Genomic DNA, 20,741 nt, shown 5'->3' with positions numbered 1-20,741 from the left:
CTGCTTCCTTTGTGGGCAGGGATTTGATCCTTGGACAATAAAGCTGCAGCAAAAATGGAGGGTCCCACAGACACTACTGCCTCAGACATATTACACCCACAATAAAAATAGTAAGAAGCAGGCCTAAATGTTTATGGTATATTCCCTCGAAGGGCTGGCAACTTGATACTTATTTGATATAGAAAAATAGCACTCAACGACTGTAGCTTGACATACAGGCTACTCTCCCATGAACATCAGGCAGTACCTACCTGTGGGCGAACATTCAAAATGGTTGGAGGGCCCTGCCTATCGCTGCTCAGCTTGGTGCAGCAGGGTGCATGCATCCTTCGATTTAATTGCAGGCCAATTACTGCCAAGCAGTAGTTGCAGTAATTAGCTTGCATATGTTAAACAACTGCATGTCATGGAATTCATAGGGCTCCTAAGATGGCAGGGCAAGAAAACTTTAAAACTATGCTCTACGTTTTCAATGGTTAATGTTTGCTTCTCATCTCTTCATTGGTAGGTATACCTGAAGAGTATATAAGACATGGCTTCCACAGGGACCCATGTTATTTCACCTCAGTACATTGCGAAAAAGGGACTTTTTAGATTTTTTTTCATTTAAAAACGCATTTCAATGAAAAAGCTGTTTGGTTGAAAACATATTAATTGAAAAATAGTACTAATCTTTATAGATACTTTCTGCTTCTTTTAACTAACTGTATTTTTTTACACAGTTTTGTACTTAGGAAAAAAGTAAAGGATCACTCTTAATACCTTATTTGTAGAAATGCTACAACTACACATTGATATAACCAGTCAAAATTAAAAAGTTACTAAACCTTCCTATCCTAACTGCTGCCCTGCCACAGCTTCCCCTAGTACATCATGAAAAAAGGTCTAATGCTCAGAGGTGAGGTGTCAGAGCCAAAGGTGGGAACCCTAGAGACACAATCTACCAAAGTCCTCCAGATCAGTTGTTCTTAACCTGTGGTCCTAATGAGGGGGTCCGTGAATGCTTAGAAAATTCAATATTAAACGATTAATAAAATGGATATAAATAAAGAACATTTTTAAATTTAAAAGCTTCTGAAACTGTGAAAAATTTGAAATTAGTGGCTTAAAATTAAGTTTGTATCCTCAGATTGAATCATGCGAGCAGTACAAGTGCATTAAACAGAGTATAGTATGAACGATAAGTAGCCTCAATTTAATTTAGACATGCGACAAACTATCGATTAAAATTCTACTTTTTTAAATAGGTTTATAAATTAAATTAAATATTTCATTATTTGTTCATTTGTTTGATCAATAATTGTTTCTGTATTTTTTTGTGTATTGCTTTGTGGTTCAAATCATCAAACATTCTTAGCCCAGAGGCCCCGGCTTCCAGTAATGACTTAGTGAGAGTCCCTGGATCCCAATAATGATACAGTAGGGGTCCCCAGATTCCAGGAATGATAAAAGTCAAATCGTTAAGAACCACTTCTCTAGATTGTATCTCATTTTGAAAGCATTTCCACACATTTAAGAAAACAAGAAAGTGATGGATGGAAGGTTCGAACTCATATCAGCCACTGCCAACTACTAGGGCAGCATCCCAGTCAATCGTTTTTTTTTACCCTGGCACCTCAGATTAGACAATGCCATAAGCCAATCCACTTTGATTCTGCTTCAGTGGCTTCTGGATCCCTGAGCCAGAACCCTCCCTAGCCCTGTCTTTCATAGCGTCCCAGACTAAATTAAACTTAGGAGTTTTTTATATTCCAACGGGCTGTGATGGAATAAAAAAATACAAGCCAACAGCCCACACACTACGCCCTTTCAAGCTGCCTCAGCTTCTAGTGCCTGTGTGCTCGACAACACTGCTTGTCCCACAGGCTGGAAATTATTTGTATCCAGTTTCTTTACAGAAACCCTATTCCTTTTGATAGAATTTCCCAAAAACATTTTATACTGAACATTCCACTTTTTTGTAAGATATTAAAAATCATCTTTCGTTTATAAGTACCAAATTGCATTTGGCCTAAAATTCCAATTAATACCACTTTATTAGCGAAATGTCAAGGTAGTTTCGAAAGGTTGCCTAAACTTCACATGCAAATTCATACATTTGTTTAATTAATAGTACTTACCTAGCCAGCTGGGCTAATTCTTTTTGTGTCAGTGGACTGCCTTGTTTGCTTAAAAGGTTTTTGATAAGCAACAATCTTGTCTGAGAAAGAAAAAAACAAATCTAGATGAAGTTCCAATTTTTATTTCATAATGTCTACAATGCACTACTTTCCTTAGTTATCACACAAGTCTGGTCACAATGCAAGACGCAAGGGGATGATACGGTCTAAGAACACATCCCCTTCCAGTTGGTCAATTAACATTAATAAGCAAATGAAACAGTAACTTACTTTTAATAACAGTTCTCTAACTTTGGTATCTTTCATAGATTTACACTCTTGCGTATTTCCCCATCACCATACTCGCAATCCGTGGTGGTATTTAGTTAAAAAGCAATGGTCAACACTAATTTAACACTGCATTATATGAAGCCCAACAATGCCGCTGTTGACCCACACTAGTCCCAATGAGATGCAAGGCTCAGCACTTTACTCACCATGAAGGCTTACAAAGCTGAGAATTTATGTCTATATTTCCTTGGTCTGCTGAGAGAGACAAACTCTAGTTTTTCAGCAGCCTGCATCCTTGATCATTGGCTGGCAGTGGGGGAATTGGACCAAACACGATTAGTATGCCGGCTTTCATTTCCCAAAATTCTCATAACCAGTGTTGCCCAATCCATGCTGGTGCCACTGGGAGGACTGTTCACAAATTTTCTTCATTGAAAGCCAGGGAATCAAGGGAATGGTAGGAAAGGTGGAAGCAACTTTCTGTACATGCAGATTGAAAACATGTTCTCATTAAAGCAAAGACAAACTCAATCTGCCTGCAAAATGTTGTCACTTTGCATTCTGGGATGTGGCACACAGATTCCAATCCAGGATACCCAAACAATAGAAAACGTAAGCTAGCAGTCTGCCGTCAAAACCATAGTCGTAACACCCTCCTGTCTGCCAAGTGCATCTGTGTATTGTCATACACATCCATGCTTGAGTGCAGAATGCCCCGTGCCAACCAAGCTGGGCTTACACTGTCAAAAGGGGGGGTTTTGCCACTAGGCTTGCAAATGTAAAACAAACATCATGTTGTCTGTTAGCCTAGCTCTCAGCCTTCGAAGAGTAGAAGAAAAGCTTAGGGAGCCAGTCGCAACAGTGTCAAGCTACAGGGCATTTAAGTAAAAAGCAGTTCCTTCCTAAGACCAGTGACAGTCAAAACTTATTGAAGGTGACCAGTCCACTCTTTGATGGATGCATCTTTGGTAAGGTAGTGCTCTGTGTCTTGTTGATGTAGTGGTTGTTCTTTGAACAGATAGTGTTTCACTTCCCATCACTGGCGTGCTTTCTAAATTTCCAGTGTAATCCTTATGAGGATGCTGCAGCTTCTGGGATGTCTAGCTCCTTTTGCAGGAAACACATGTGGATCCGAGAGTTGAGAAGAGTAGATGACATTTATCCCAGAAGGGCTTTATACTGGGACACTCTACTATTCTTGTGCTTGCAAGATCTTCGCAAGCTGTACAAGTTTGCTTCCCCTTTCCTGGGTAGGAAACACTATTGCTTATGTCAATATGCCAACAGCCCCCAAAAAATCATCTTTTGGGCAGGAGCAAGACTTGCTTTGCTTAAGGTGAGGAACAGACTTAGGAACTGTACATGTTCAATATAATAAACTTAATGGATCGATAATGTTCTCAGGAGACTCATCTAGCTTTGGGTGTAGGATTCCCCAACCAATGAAGGTGTGCCATTACTGGAGTGATGCATTTTGTAAATATTCATGGTGCTGGTTTGAGATTCAAGGTTTGAGCTCTGGATGGATTGAGTTGGCCACTGATCATAAACCGAAAGTATTGGCGATATTTCTCTTGCACTAGGCTATAGTGTCCTTGTAGATTTATGGCAGCGAGAATGTATTTTTAATTGACCGTTGGAAGAATGACTGCAGTGCTAGTATTTGGGACCCCTGCTTTCTTCAGTATTTGTTCAACCCTTGCAGGCCAATTAATCAAAGCCTGCCATACATTTTCCCATGCAAGAGTCCCTGGCATCTTAGTGTATTTGGTACCAGTTCTTTCACCAGTTTTAATGGAAGTCTGAGAATTTCTTCCAGCAGGGAACACTGCATACATTTCTGTTACTGTTCATTCTTTGGAGAAGTCTGGGGCAGTTCTGCCAAAGACCAACGACTGGCAGTACTGGATACTGACTAAGGCGCAGTTGTCTATAGTTCTGCCCTGCGAAGATGGCAAATGCAGCTGAATCCTAACTCCTATAGTCTGACTATCGACTGACATTCAAGGAAGGGTCATGCACGCTAGATGCAGAACAACTTCGGCACTTTTCTGCTGACCAAGGATGGTTTGCCCACCCCCCCCAAGGCGGAGAGGCGTTGCCCCACTGCTCTTTGAGCACGAAAAATAAAATGATAATAACATAGTTATCATTTTATTTTTCATAGGTTCGGGGCTGGGTTAGGGCGGGCGGGCTGGAGGCACAGGGGGAGGAGTGGTTTGCACACTCCAAGTGCCCATGACTGCTTGGCCGGCGTCTTGGCCTGGCCAAACAGTCATGCGCACTTTGCATGTTTCCCATCAGGCTGCATTACATAGCCTGTTTGGGACAATGCCCAGGACCCCGGTCCCCATCTGAGCGCTGATCCACCGCGCTCCATAAATTCCAACCTCGTCTTCTTCATTCTCTTCAGATTCCTGAAGGTCCAACAAATGCGATGGAGGTAATGGAGATATTTTGCTAAAGGCTGACCTATCCAGATGAAAATAACTTCTTTGTCACTCTAATCATCGTCGACGGTGGCGTTGATGGGCTTCCAGTAACAGTCGCTGAAAAACCTGTTGTCAACAGTATAATAGTCATCAGGATCATCGTCGACGTTGTCCTAGTCGACGGGGTCGTCGACTATGCGGAAATCGATGGTCCTGTCATCGACGAATCCTTCGCCGATGGTGTCGTCGTCAGTGACCGACTTGGCGTCGATGAAGATGTTGACCGTATCTTAGACGGTTTTAATTAAATTCTCACTGTTTGCGAAGGCAGAGCAGCCGTCGACAATGGTAGCGTCGGCGATATCTATGTCGACTGTATAGGTCCAGAGATGGTTATGGTCGTCGTTGTGACTGATGTAGACGGGGCTGACTACGGGATTGTAAAACTTGCTGTCGTCGATGACCCAGTGGCTGTCATCGACTGGGATTTTTCCATCCTGCAATTACCAGGATCAGGGTGAAGACGCTCTGGGTTTCCTCTTCTCTTTCCTTAAAGGGGTAGAAGAGAAAGAGGTTGAAGTTTCAGAGGAGACTTTAGATAGCTTCTCTTACTTGAACCCTTGCTTTTCTGGAGAGGGTTTAAAGTGTTTCCTGCCCTCTGCAGAGCCTTTTTCCTAAGACCTGGATGTTTTGCGAGATCTGGGTGATCCATCATTGTCCTCATCAGACGCAGACGACTTGTGATGCTTGGTGGATTGTAACCACAGAAGCAACCTTCCTTCTCTGTCTCTCAAGGACTTGGAAGAGAAAGTGCAACAGATTTTGCACTGCTTTACCTCAGGGTCTGGGTGGAGGCAATAGATGCAGTCTTGTGAGGATCATCAACTAACCCTTTTCTTGCCACAGGTCTTGCAGGGCTTATATAGTCCTATCTTATCAGACATAATGAACAGAATTTAGAAGAAAAAAACTGAAAGGTATAGAAAACTGAGCAGAACTCAGGGAGACTTCCTTCACACACGACGTGTGGTGAGAATCTGAGGGAAACTGCCTCCGCTGGAAAGGTTCTAGAGCACGGGTACTCCTAGTACGGCCCGCGGGCAGGGGGCGGCCCAGCAAGCCTTCCCTGGCGGCCCGGCAAGCCTTGCCTGGCGGCCCGCGGACCGTGCAGACATCGTACCCGTATTTTTTTTTAAAGAATCTCAGCAAACACCCCTGCGGCAGCGCGATGCAGAGACTCTCTGTGAGGGCCGGGCGATTTCCGTCAGAGTGGGGCTGCAGGGGCCTAAGAGCTGAACAAAGCCTCATTAGCATGCAAATGGTCTCTTAAAGAGGTGTGAAGTGCTCGGGTGCGGCTGGCTGGCTGAGTGTGTGTGTGCCCAAAAGCTGTGTCAACCCGGGCACACACAGGCATGGTGAGATGAAGAGGGAGAGGGAGGGAGGAAGGAGACAGAGACAGACAGACAGAGGGAGAGCGAGGGAGGGAGACAGGCAGACAGAGGGGGGGTGAGGGAGGGAGACATGCAGACAGAGGGAGAGCGAGGGAGGGAAACAGGCAGACAGAGGGAGAGCGAGGGAGGCAGAGTGAGGGAGAGCGAGGGAGACAGAGGGAGAGCGAGGGAGACAGAGGGAGAGCGAGGGAGAGCGAGGGAGACAGAGGGAGAGCGAGGGAGAGCGAGGGAGGCAGAGAGAGAGAGAGCGAGGGAGACAGAGGGAGAGCGAGGGAGACAGAGGGAGAGCGAGGGAGGCATAGTGAGGGAGAGCGAGGGAGAGCGAGGGAGACAGGGAGAGTGAAGGAGACAGAAGGAGAGCGAGGGAGGCAGAGTGAGGGAGAGCGAGGCAGACAGAGGGCGAGGGAGGGAGACAGGCAGACAGAGGGAGAGCGAGGGAGGGAGACAGGCAGACAGAGGGAGAGCGAGGGAGGGAGACAGGCAGACATTGGGAGAGCGAGGGAGGGAGACAGGCAGACAGAGGGAGAGCGAGGGAGGGAGACAGAGGCAGACAGAGGGAGAGCGAGGGAGGGAGACAGGCAGACAGAGGGAGAGCGAGGGAGGGAGACAGGCAGACATTGGGAGAGCGAGGGAGGGAGACAGGCAGACAGAGGGAGAGCGAGGGAGGGAGACAGAGGCAGACAGAGGGAGAGCGAGGGAGGGAGACAGGCAGACAGAGGGAAAGCGAGGGAGGGAGACAGAGGCAGACGGAGGGAGAGCGAGGGAGACAGAGGCAGACAGAGGGAGAGCGAGGGAGACAGAGGCAGGCAGACAGAGGGAAAGAAAGAGCGAGGGAGGGAGACCTCAGAGTGAGACCTCAGAGTGAGTGAGGGAGACATCAGAGTGAGGGAGACCTCGTAGTGAGGGAGGGGGAAGGAGAGAGAGGGAGACAGAGAGGGAAGGAGAGGGAGGGAGGGTGAGGGAAGGAGGGTGAGGGATAGAGAGGGAAGGAGGAAGAGGGAAGGAGGGTGAGGGATAGAGAGGGAAGGAGGAAGAGGGAAGGAGGGTGAGGGAAAGAGAGGGAAGGAGGAAGAGGGAAGGATAGAGAGGGAGAGGGAAACAGAGGAAGGTAGAGGGAAACAGAGAGAGGGAGAGGGAAACAGAGAGAGGGAGAGGGAAACAGAGAGAGAGTGAGACAGAGGGACACCGAGAGACAGAGGGAGAGGGAGGGAGAGAGGTAGAGAGAGGTAGAGAGAGGTAGAGAGAGGTAGAGAGAGAGAGAGAGAGGTAGAGGGAGGTAGAGAGAGAGAGAGGTAGGTAGAGAGAGAGAGAGAGAGAGAGAGAGAGAGAGAGAGAGAGAGAGAGAGAGAGAGAGAGAGAAATGTGTGTATGCCGGGTCTGGTGGCTCAGTGGACGAAGGCGTCCGCTGCAGGGACCTGTGATCAACCTCATGGTCAGTTTTTTTCTTCCTCTAGCCCCGCCCCTCCCCCACTGACCCCGCCCCCACCAGTGCGGCCCTCGGACACAAACCACACTGTAAATTTGGCCCCCGAGAGAAAGTTTGTGAGTACCCATGTTCTAGAGGGTGCTAACAGCTGGTTGGCTGCATTCAGCTTTTGGTCCTTTTTTGAAAAAGGACATAGATAGGCTATATATGAGTGGCTCAGGGCCATTTTGGCCTATGGCATTTCTTGAATACTGCTTGTTTATTGTACTGTGGGACTCCCATCTCGACGATGGGGAATGATTCAGGCATGTGAATATATGAAAGATACCCCAATACTGGATAACCTCTAATGAGTCATTCTTTCCAGCTGTAACAAAATGAAAGACAATATTTTCCTTTCTGAAATGTTTTGAGGTTTTATGGAGGTGTGATATTTGTAAACTAGGAGGAGAGAGATGGGGTTAGATTAATGTCCCTAACAAATTACAAAACGGGCTGGTAGCTATAAAATAGCACGTAGCATTATGAGCATGCAGTGCTCAGCTCTCTGTGAAGACTCTGGTACACTGGGCCTTACTAGGAGCGCTAAATTTGAGCCAGTGGTTTCCAGCGCTTTTCATGAGCACCAGTTTAGGACACATTCATTTACGAGGAAATGAAGTGCCCAGAATCACAGGATGTTGGGCCCAGCTCCGAATTCAGCAGCATTGGACATTTATGCCACATCCTCTCCCCATTTTCGTGGTTAGCAGTTGGTTCTGTTTTAAGCGGTGCTAACAGGAGAAATGGGCAGGTGCAAGTTGCCTCCTGACGAGAGCCCAGGCATGTATTTCTATTTTTAACAAATAAATCTATGCCTACTAGTCACACTGGTACATCTGGTGCTGGACTGGGCTCTTACTTTGTGTGTCTCGCCAAATGATCATGAAGACCAATTGAATGCAGGCCTTTGGCCTATTTTTGAAACTATCTGCTCGTTTCTTTACTATTATTGCTCCCTTCTGATGGGAGTCTGTATTCCCTCCAGTCTGGTCCTTAGGAAGTAGCTGCAGCCCTCACCTTGCCAAGCAGAGGCTCTCTCGGGGCTCAGTGCACAACTGCTGTTCGACTGCCACAATGGGGGTCAATAAGCCACTGCCTGGTCACAGGGGCATGTGGCACGCCCCAAACCACGTCTGGAAACTGCTGAGTCTAGACTGTATAATGCTTATCAACATGACCTCGAGCTGTGCTTAGAGCCGCACTTTTCTTAATTGTGAGTGATAATCATTCCCACACAGGACGCCGAACAGATGACGTGTGAACATTCACTGAATAAAAGGAAACGTGACCGAGGCACGCCAGTGTATTCCGATAGAGTGCTCACTGCCAGCACAGCCCACTATAGCTCCTTCTAGAGTGACAGTGTGCCTCAAGGGTGGTACCAGGGGGCTATAATATGTGTGACTAATGCATTTTAGTGAGGTGATGTGGACACCAGCACTAAAATGTGTTAGTCTAACTCTTGATGCGAGGTCCTTGGAAAGGGGGAATCACAATGGGTCACCCACCAGGGGTGGTGCATAGGCGGGGGCATGAGCAAGCAGCAATGGGATTTGCAGACCGGTGTCGATGTCGCTGTGTGCTTGGGGGAACAATGCACGTGTCCCATGAACCCCTAGAAGTAGTGGTTGTGTACGCTGGTGGGTTGTGTGCCGGGGGAGTGGTGTGGCTGCACTACTCAAGGCCAGAACGTGTTCGCGCATTTGTTGGATGAAGTGTGTGATGGGGTGACATGGTTCACGGGGGGGGGGGGGGGGGGAGGGGGGGTGCATCATTTTGGTTTCAAATTGAAGCAAGAAGGTGTCTCAGCATTTGCCACCAGTGCTTGTGCCCCACCAGCCGCATTCAAAGTAGCCACAGGGTGTTGGCCTCTTCCATGCGTTCACGTCCGTGGTGTGGGCAGCCTACGCTGGAGGTCTGGAGAGCAGGAGCCTTCCACGCCATGGCTACTATCAGCCTTTTGTATAGCACAAAGGCGAGATCTATGAACCTGTGGAGATGTGTATCGTCTGCCGAGCGGGTGTGTAGCTCTCCAATAAGCAGGACTCAGGCGAGGGAGCATGGGCGTGTGATCGCCTGTCATACAGGCTGTAGTTGGGCAATCCCACACCATGTGGTAGAGTCCGACTGTTTGCAGTCTAAAGATTTTTTTAGGCTATTTTACACCGAGAGGTTGCATATTAAGGCACAAAAGATTTCAATTAACCAATAATCAGAAATCTACCAATAGTAACTCCATATTAAAAATGTAATATAACTCAGGGCAATGACTCTCACTAATACTACAATACATTTTTTTTCACTGACTGAACACAGGAAACCTGGTTCACAATTCAAACACATCTGGTTCTTGTATTAGTTAATGTGTATCCAGAAGAGAATGAAAACAAGGTGATGATGCCATCTACTGGACAAAAATAATAAAGTGTATAGAACATTTAACCCTACTGTTTCATTTCAACCTCCCCAGTCTTTCAATAATCCCAATGCCTTCTATTCACTGATCCAATGTGTTGGAAAGTAATTTCACTTTTCAAAGCTCTAAAGTAAGACATTATCGCACTTGAATGAATACATCGTTCAAATTGTTTTGTGAATACGCCGTTTCCAATGTATCTTATTTGTTTTACGAAAAATACCGACAGTCCACAATCTTTAATACTAATTTTATTCGACCCCAGGCTCAACTAGTAATCCATTTCAATTCTTGTTGCCATTAACAAAGTTCCACATCAATCGTTCTTATGTTGGGTAATGCTCTGTGAATTAAATAGAATGTTCTGCATTATGTGTTTTTAGATGTCTCACTGTGTCGAATGTCTATTCTTTTGTCACAAGGACATAACAAAGCTGACAAAAGTAAGCAATTAATAAAACATCTGCTAATTATTTTTACCTTTTCTATCCTCATTATTAAAGCTTTTAGTTGTGTTCTTTCATGTGGCAATTTTGCAATGACCACATGAACTGAATCCTTGAGATAACCAGCAAAGCTATGTCCTTAGCTGTTTTAATGGGGCCTCAAAAGAACTTGAACCTACGACATCTCTTAAGTTTGGGAATATTGTAAACAAAAAATGGCCTCAGTTTTCCCCATTTTCCACAAGAACTGCTGAAACGAGGCAATAGATAACAAGTCAAGTGTTTTGCTGCACAACATACTCTCTTTTCGACCCACCCTTCTCTCAATCGAACCCCCTTTTCCCCTACCAAAATGCAGTGCAACCTAACACTATTGTTCCGACTTTCCTGAAGAAACATTCCTAAATGGGCAGCATGTTACAAATTATATTCTAATTACACAATAGATTATATTTTAATTAGACGAAATCCATGGATGGAAAATAATTTGACAATGAAAGACAACGTTGCTACTTTATTGGGTAAAGGAGCACAAAAATTGTTTATACTTACCAAGGTGCCCCACTCCCATGTAGTTGGGAATGATGATGAATATAATGAAGGTATTGATCACCTTAACAGCAAATTACTTACTTTCAGTAACGCCTTATCTGGTGGAGACTCCATTCAGCCGCATATTTCTTACTTTAGAATTATCCGCAGGCATCAGACTGGATCTAGAAATTTTTCATGCGCAGTACCTCTGCGTGCCAGCAGGCGGTGTTGTTCAGCACCTGGCGTCTTCGTCTGCACCTGAAGAGACAAGGGTGGTGCCTATAAAAACGCCACCCCAGCGTGTTGACGTCAGTTTCTTTTCGCAACTTTCCACAACAGGGAGTTACAAAGTACACTGACCACTGGTGTGGAAAACTAGGGCCCGGTAAGGGGAACAGCCCTGCCACTAGAAAACCGTTCGCTGAGTGTGGAGGATAGGTAAGGAATCTATAGCTACATAAGAGTCTCTACCAGATAAGGCTTTACCGAAGGTAAGTAATTTGTTTATCTGATAGAAACTTTTAGCCGCAGATTCCTTATCTTTGAATAAATACCCAGGCAATATCGCACTGGAAGTAGGACTGCGAAACGGTTTCCCACTAGAAAGTACTGCAGGACCGAATGAACATAGTGCCCGTCCTGACGGACCTGACTGTTCAGGCCGTAATGCTTTGTAAACATGTGTAGAGAAGCCCACATTGCTGCTTGGCAGATATCCAGGACTGGAACTCCGCTTGCAGTGGTCGCAGCCGTGGCTCTGGTGGAATGAGCACGCAAGCCCTCAGGGTTGCTTCTTGGCCAATGCATAATAGATATTTTTTTTTCCTGTTTCACAATTATTTATTGAAGGATTGAAAGAAAGCTGGTGGTAAGAAAATGGGGTGGAGAGCGTGATACATGAAGCAATAAAACAGTGCAAGATAGGTGCATCACGTGGTACAGAGCATGTGGCAGCCCATCAAATCCAGCATGCACAGAGGCTCAGTGGGGACAATGTCAGCATAACAGATCATAATGCAGAGCACGAGCCATCTTGAGATGGTCCGTTTCCACATGGCTTTTCTCTTCTTCGCTCTGACATACCTCATGAAGAGTTGGCCGTGCACCCAGACCTCTTTTGTGCGGTCAAGCTATAATGACAATGCACTTTCTGGGTCCAGCTGGTGAAATTGCTCCTCATCCTTAGAGGGATGTGGCGGAGTTTAAAAGGTATGCAGGTTGATGGACTGGCCTACAGGAAAAGGAGTGACACCTTTCAGCTGAAAGGAAGCTCTAGTGCGAAGAACTAGCACGTCTGGGTAGTTGTTCAGGTACTAAGGCTTAGATGGCAAAGCCTGAACCTCACTGACACTCCGGCTAGATGTTTTTGACACTGGGTAGACCGCCTTGATGGTAAGGAGCCTATGAGGACAGTTGTGCAGTGGCTCAAAGGGAGCGCACATCAGAAATGTAAGGACAAGACTGAGGTCCCACTGAGGCATAATGAAGGGCGACGGTGGACACTTGTTGCAAACCGTTCAAAAACCTATTCACTACAGGGACTTGAACAAGGATGGCTGATTTAGCAACTTCAGAAAGGCTGAGATGGTAAAAAGATAGCTCTTTATGTTGCGCAAAGCAGAGACAGCTGGGTAAAAGAAAGGAGAAAGTAAAGGACCTGAGAGAGGGGAGCAGGAAGAGGGTCAGGTCAACCTGTTCCTCTGCACCCCATGCCACAAACTTGCCCCAACAGCAGGCGTATATAATCTTGGTAGAGGGACGCCTGGCTGCCAAGATAACATTGCGGACTTCAGGCGGAAGGTGATAAGCGGTCAACTATCGCGCTCGATCCCCACGCATGAAGGTGGGGCGTTTTTCAGGTTCTGGTGGAGAACCCTCCCCTACGCGTCTGCAACAGACGATCCCCCAGAAGAGAAAGCCTGATCAGAGAACCAATGACCATGCTCAACAGCTCAGGATACCAAATTCTCTGAGCCCAGTCCGGAGGTCAGAAGGATGACCTGGGTCCAGTCATTCCTGATCTTGAGAATGCTGGGCAGGAGTGACATCGGCGGAAAGGTGCACAGGAAGTCTGAGCTCCACTCGAGACGAAAAGCATTTGAACAAGAGCCCTCTAGGATGCAAAACAGCTGCCATTGCCCATTCTTAGAGGTGCAAACAGAACTAACCAAGGCTCTCCGCACTGATAAGACGTACCTTTCTCCACCTCTGGATGGAGAACCCACCAGGGATATGCCCTAATATTCCAGGTATGTCCAGAGACACAGGGCCTCTTAACAAAGGGTTCACGACCCCACCCAGCCCCGACTGTTACAATACCACATGGCAGTGAATTTGTCAGTGAATATCTGCACTAGCCTTCCCTCGTGGAGGGCAGAAAGCCTTTTAATGTCAGCCGGATCGCCCAGAGCTCCAGTACGTTGAGGTAGAGTCTGGATTCTGCCAGGGACCAGAACCCTCTGATCTCCACCTCTCTTAGATAGTCACTGACATATCTGGTTGGGGAAGGGGGAGGGGTCTGCTACTGATACAATCATGATACATTATCCACCACTGCAGAACTTTTACAGTTACCCCCAAGATCTGGACCATGTTGGAGATGCTCCCCTGATGCTGGGCCCACTGAAACGTTATGTCCTACTGCAGAGCCTGCATATGCCAGTGATCATGTGCTACAAGAAGGATGTAGGAGGCCATGAGGCTCAGCAGGCTCAAAGTCAGTCTAACCGAAATCCAGGATAGAGGTTGAAACATCTCTGTCATAGCCTGAATATCCCGTACTTGTCGTCCGGGAGCATAGGCCAGAAACTGCACCATGTTCAGAACAGTTCCAATGAAAGGGAGCATCTGATATGAGTCAGGTGTGACTTCGGCAGGCTGATAGTGAACCCCAGCGAGCGTAGGAGGTCTGCCTTAGAATGGAGGTGGGAGATGCTGCCTGGGGCGAGCCTGACTTTAACAGCCAATCGTGAAAATAGGGGACCACACTTAAAGAATAGAACCCAAAGGGAGAATATTCGGATCAGAAACCTGGAGGAGGGGGCGGAGGGGCCTGATCTGGAGTAATTTGTAATAGGCCTCTTTGCCGAACTTCTCGGCCCTCAACAACTCAAAATCAAACTGGACAGGGTCCTACGTGTGGGCACGCTACAGGCAGGGAGCCGCAAATGCCTACGGGATGTCTTGGTCAAGCTCCACTCTTTCAAATTGGAGGAAGCCATCTTCTCTGCCGCCAGGAAAAAGAAAGAGGTGTCCTTTCAGGGCCACGGTTGCTCCCTTTTCCTGGAACTGGCCTCCGCAACCCTGGCCCACCGGCAAACGCTGCGACCGATTACCGCCAAGCTGCAAGAAGATAAAATTCGATATCGGTGGACCTTTCCCTTTGGTCTCATCTTTGAACATGGAAACAAGACGCACCACATATCCGAATTCTCAGAGGGTCTCCGTGTCCTGGGGCATCCCCTGCCAGAAGAGTCCCCAAGCCCGGGGACATCAGCGGAGGCAGCATCACTCAGGGGTAGTCCCAACCCTTGGCACACAGTCTCTAGAAACCGCTGATGCTTCTTTGTCTTATCGGGGCTTATAGAGACTGATGACGGCGGCACCTTTGATGGACGTATCGGCAGGAGTGGTCACAAAGGTAACGGAGAAGGCCAGATTTGATCACCAAGGACACTGAGGTTTTTATTTTCTCGTTTACCTGACAATATGATGTTCCCTAGTATTTCATGGCTTAGCGATCGGGGGGTCAAGGTCTTGCCTGTGCTACCCACTATTCCTCCTTTTGTATTTGGAGGGTGTTTGCTCCAAGGACCACTTGGTCTGCCGGCCTTTGGTTTTTGAGGTAGTTGTGGGGGGGAGGGTTTCCGGTAATGTCGGTTGGGGGTTATTTGCTTTGTTTGACTGTCAGGTTTGTAGTTTCCTGGATGTACTGGAGGTGGGCGGGTGCAGCTGTTGGGGGAGATTGCATTGTGGTCTGTCTACAGTGAGTCGGTCTACGGGGTTGTGGTCAGTGGGCTTGTATGGGGAGGGGGGCGGAGTGTTCTTTTCGATGTTTAATGTAGCTTCCTGGAATGTCAAGGGCCTGAACTCACCCCAGAAACGCCAGAAAATTTGGAAGTATCTAAATGAACGCAAATTTGACGTTGTAGCTTTACAGGAGACACATCTCAAGAGGGCAGAGGTCATCAGGCTGCGCCACAGGGGCTATCCGTTGATATATACTTCATCCGCCACCACTGAACACAACGGAGTGGCTTTGCTTTTCCATAACACGACGAAATTTCAACCAGGGGCTACTAAAACCGACAGGGAGGGGAGACTGTTGATGTTAAAGGGTCGATTGAGGGGCACGTTATGCACATTTGTCTCACTATACGCTCCTAACTCGGGGCAATCTGTCTTCCTTTCCCATGCTCTGGATCAAATAGGGGGGTTCGCTGAAGGTCCCATTGTGCTCATGGGGAACTTTAATCTCACGTGACAGGGGTCCCTTGATAGCACTAGTACTAATAGGGTCAGTAAGTAATCAGCAGTTAAGAGTCTCAAGTAGAAAAGGTGTTATCGAAGGTAAGTTACCTGCTCTTCTGTGCGAGACTACTAACCGAGATTCCTTCCCTTAGAATAGATACCACAGCAATACCCTCCTTGACGGAGATGCTGTGAACTGACTTAAATCAATAAGTCCTGTAAGACAAAGTGGACGTGCCACCTCTCAATGGGCCTGATCCTCCAGACAGTAGTGCCTTGTGAACGTGGCACCCATGTTGACACCTACAATATATAGAAGACAGGCACTCTGCATGCTAGTAGTTGCAGCCTTTGCTCTAGTGCAATGAGCTCTCAGGTCTTCTGAAGGTTGCTTCTACACCAATGCACATCTGATTTTTATGCAGAGAATAATCCATTGAGAGATGGTTCTCTTTAGCACAGCTTTGCCCTTGATACAATCAATATGAAAACAAAGGGCCCTCTTTGGATACAAAATATGTATCCTCTCCTCATTCTCCCTAGAGAGGTGATACTCAGGTGTCGCTGCTCAATCTCCAAGCATGCAGATGAAGGGTGCGCAGGTTGGGGTGCAGGACTCAACCCTCCTGACCCACACTTCCCCAGGGAAGCATGATCAATGGACGAATACTCCGTCACAGTAGTCCTGGACACCAAGGTCTCTGTGTCCAGTCCGGAGCCACTAGGATGATGATGGCCTGGGTGCTCCTAATCTTTTTGAGGGCCTGGTGAAGGTGTGGTATCAGCGGAAAGATATACATGAGCCCTGAGCTCCTCTCCAGGTGGAAGGAGGCTCCTAGCGTGAGCCGCTATGGAAAATTCAACTTGCAAAGTGCTGACACTGCACGTTCTCTTCCTGGAAGAGACCTTGCACCACCCTCCAGGTGTAGATGCCATTCATGACCCACAAAGTGTTGACTGCAGAGTTCTTCTGCCCAGGCATTTAGAGATCCTGCCAGGTGTTGCATGATCAGGAGGTTGCCCTGCCGTTACAGCCATTTCCAGAGACGAAAGGCATCCTGGCACAGGGTAAACAACCCCACCTAGCCCTGCCTGTTGCAATACCATGTGACCGTAGTGTGGTCCTTTAACACCTAAACCAGCCTCCCATAAAAACAGGTGTTGAGGAAGGACTAGGTGTGATTTCAGCACGTTGATAGTGAACCCCAACAACTGAAGAAAGTCTACCATAGTCAGGAGGTGGGTAATGAATGCCTGGGACAAGCCTGCCGCCAAAAGCCAAACACTGAGGTAGGAAAAGACTCGGAACCCAAAACTCTGAAGGTGAGCAGCAACCTAAAGAGGCTTAGAGGCAGCAGCTGCCGGGGGAGGCGTGGTGGACTGACTGCTGGCCACCTGTCCCATGTGGTCTGTTGGACTCTTGCTCTCAGCCACGAAAAGGCTGGGAAACCTGTTGCTGTGGTGGCTTGTAGCGTAAGAGCGCGATTGGAGAGAACATCCGTGGCCACAAAGGGGTCAAAAGGCAGATTGGGGTTGGTGAGAGGCAATAGACAAGCTCAAGGACCAGGCCGTGGCTCTGCTGACCTTAAGTGCTCTCACACGTAATCCTTTTTCTCTCCAAAGAGGCAAGAGCCATCAAAACATGTCCATGAGGGAAGACTGGACATCTCCTGAAAAAAACAGTTCTCAACCATGGGTGAGGCTGCAGGACACTGACAAGGAAATCGTTCTGCCCAGCGAGCCGGTCATGTCGAGCCCACACCTTATGGTGAACTTTGCTGCATCTTGCCTATCAGCAATAGCCTGGATGAGTATGGCTCACGCCTCCTCCGAGACCATAGCATTTGAACAACAGAGTCCCATATCCAAGAGAAATAACGGCCCAGAAGGCATGTGGTGTTTGCCGACCAGACTGCAGTGCTAGGCTGGCAGAAGACATTTCTTTCTTGCCATGGGAGTTTAGCCTTTTGAATTCCGTATCCGGTTGAGTGATAGGGAACACACCAGGCTTTAACCTGGACGTGGAGGTTTGGACCCAGTGTGGGGGTTCTGGTTGAGCTAACTGCAATCCCCAGGTGCAGGGCAATGGTGGCAGGAAATTGCTCTATGCACAGGAGCCCCAGTGCAGGGCTCGGACCTTTCCCCAATTAGGAAATCTGTAAGGGTCCGTAGATCCTTCTCATTCATCTTCCTCTCCAGGGCTATCAAGAAAATAAGGCACTGACTCCACTCTGGGAAGCATGGACCCAGTAGTCAGCAGAGTCTGCGTCAGTCGAGGCTGCTCCGGACCAGTTTCAGAGGTTGGTATAACCATGGGGGATGCGCATCGAGGTAAGTCTCGACCTTGCCAATGGCTCTGTCCAGATCCAGCAAGGGATCTATGGGGTCTGGCTGGCGCAAGGGGCGAACCCGCCAGCAGAAATCTAGTAGGGGCCCCTCCTACAGCCAAGGGGCCAAAGATACTCCACAGGGGCTGAGCTGCCCTAAGATGAGGTGCATGGCCGCCAAACTTTCAGCTGGGTGGAGGCCACTCTGGCTTTGGGAAAATCGAGGAAGTGTGGAGCAGACCCGGTTTACGCTTCCTCTGACTCACAGGGCCTGGAGTGCAAATGCTTTCGCATCTTGTTAGAAGATTTCGACAGATGTGGTCAAGTCGAAGATCTCCGACTTCTTGGCCTTCTTGTGATTGTGGGACTAACCAGACTTCTTCAACAATTTTGAGTTTGATGACCATCAGGACAGGCTCCGCGAACAGTCGCAGGACCTTCCACACAAAAGGGACCTCAAGCATTGCATAGTTGGGCGGTGAGGAGCTTTAGGGAGCCTCTTACAGGCCTTCGAGTTGTGATCCAGTGTCAAGCACCACAAACACACCAAGTGGGAGACTGTCACTGACACCTGCCTGTGACAGGCCCCACACAGTTTGAAACCAGCTGGTTTCTAAGGTGACATATCTACACATCAGGAGCGATCTCAAAAACGTTCGACAAAAAGTCGTAAAAAGTGCCAGTGAAAAAGTGACTTAGAGCTATCTCAGACCGCATCAGCACTATCTGGTGTTGAAAGGAAAGCACTGATGTCAGCATTCCAAGGTAGTACCTATAGAGGTAATGCGCATGTGACTTCCGAAGGGCGAGCAGAGGAACTGTTCGAAAATTATGCGGATCCAGTCTGGCACCTGATGATAAATTCTAAGGTAGCAAATTTGCAGCTAGAAGTAGTTATCAGATAGATGGAACTGTTGACTGGCTTGCGATTGTTGCACTTTATCAAAGGCTTAAAATTCCGTCATCGATCTCTAAAATGGCCATTTTGCCTTTTAGATCACTTATCTTGCAACAAATAAATTTAGCAGTAACAACCAAGCAATCCATTAAAAAAAATAGAATCTGAACCCACTAGGCCACCAGGGACTTTTTGTTTTTTAAAGGGCCTTTGTGTTGGGGAGCGGACCCTTGGGCTAGGGTTGCACTTTTTAATTTAAAAAGCTACTAGGCCACCAGGGATTATTTAGATTTTTTAAATATGTTTTTGGGGAACGGCCCCTTAGGGAATCAGTTATTTTGGCAGTTTCGGCCCCCCTTGGGGGCAGATCGGTTTTGTTATTCTAGGCCCATCTGCCCCAAGGGGAGTAGAAGCCATTAAACATCAGGGATTGTTTGTGTTGTTGGGGAGTGGCCCCCTGGGCAAGGGTTGCTCCCCTTGGGGGAGCAATATGTTTTTGGGGAGTGGCCCCTTACGCAAGGGCCGCTCCCCTTTGGGAATTATTTATTTTGGTAGTTTCTGCCCCTCTTGGGGGCAGATTGGCCTTGTTATTCTAGGCCCATCTGCCCCCAGGGGGCAGAAGCCATTAGACCTCAGGGATGGGTTTTAATGTTGTTAGTGAGCGGCCCCTTGGGCAAAAGTCCCTCCCCATGGGGGAGCAATATGTTATTAGGGAGCGGCCCTGTAGGCAAGGGTCGCGCCCCTTTGTGGAGCATTTATTTGGGCCGTTTCTGCCACCCTCCGGGAGGGCAGATCGGACAAAATAAACAATTATTTGTATTGTATGCCCACTAGGCCACCAGATTGTTTTAGTGTTGTTGGGAGCGGCCCCTTGGGCAAGTGTCGGTCCTCTCTATAGGGTGATTTTTGTGGCCGTTTCTGCCCCCTTTGGTCGCAGATCAGCCATATGTTTTCAGGTCCATCTGTCCCCTAGGGGGGCAGAAGACACTAGACACCAGGGCTTTTTAAATGTTGGTGTTGGGGAATGACCCCTTGGGCAAGGGTCGCTCCCCTTTATGAGGGTGAATTTTTTGTCTGTTTATGCTCCCCGTGAAGGCAGATTAGCCTTATGCTTTTTAGGCCCATCTTTGCTTGGCTGGTGGATAGTGTGTAGACTAGTGCATTATTTGCATATGTGATTGTAATGTTTTATTTCTCCTTTTTATTCTAGTGCAACACTTTTGATTCTTGTTTGCGATTTCGGCAGTGGTTGATCTACAGTTTTGCGTAGTTGCATATTTTTGGTAAGAAAAACATTTTAGTTGTGTTTACTCCAAATGAGTATTAAATGTCATGCATTAATGAATTTTTTGTAAGCAGTGTCATAATAGCAGCATATTTAGTTAGTGTTTTGAGCATGAAATTCTTTGCGATGTGTTTTGCGTTGTCTTATGTGTAATTTTCTTTTTTAGTGGGATACTGTTGGTCCTTACTGTGTCTGTGCAGAGTAGGTGGTGGTGAGTCTAGCTGCTTCTGGCAAGTGAGTGGTATACTGTTGGAGTATATAGGTCTTTGTGATAAAGCCACAATTTGTTTATTACTTATTTTACAAAGGATTTATTGTTGTTGACTTTCTTTGACAAGTTACCTTTATTAGTAAGCATTATGACTAGCCGTAGAATTACTGCTCAGCAGGTGGCTGGCATGCTTTTTGAATCTTCCTCTGAGCAGGATTATGAGACTGACAGTGCATTTGAGGGAGAGGAGGGAGCGCAAGATTCTGGCAGGGACTTTCTGTGCACGAGGAATCATCTGATGATGAAGCTACTCTCAGTCCGGATGAAGCTACTCTCAGTGCGGATGAAGTGCCTGTTTTAGAGAAGGCTGCAAGGCTTCCTACTTGAAGTGCTGGAGTCTGGGTTGATCCAAA

At 47.4% G+C, this 20,741-nt stretch overlaps 1 protein-coding gene across 4 annotated transcripts in view; it reads right to left on the bottom strand.

Moving 5' to 3' along the window:
• Nucleotides 1-20,741, bottom strand: part of SPAST (spastin) — a 660,914-nt gene that overhangs the window by 41,283 nt on the left and 598,890 nt on the right. For all 4 annotated transcript variants that reach the window (XM_086927121.1, XM_086927120.1, XM_086927118.1 and 1 more), the window contains one exon: nucleotides 2,121-2,200. In XM_086927121.1, the coding sequence (XP_086783247.1) occupies nucleotides 2,121-2,200 (80 nt within the window). The remainder of the gene's footprint in view (nucleotides 1-2,120; nucleotides 2,201-20,741) is intronic.

The sequence above is a fragment of the Lissotriton vulgaris genome, chromosome 6, assembly GCF_964263255.1.
Source record: "Lissotriton vulgaris chromosome 6, aLisVul1.2, whole genome shotgun sequence".
Lineage (NCBI taxonomy): Eukaryota > Metazoa > Chordata > Amphibia > Caudata > Salamandridae > Lissotriton > Lissotriton vulgaris.
The sequence above is the reverse complement of the archived record's forward strand: the minus strand, read 5'-3'. Positions and strand labels throughout refer to the sequence as shown.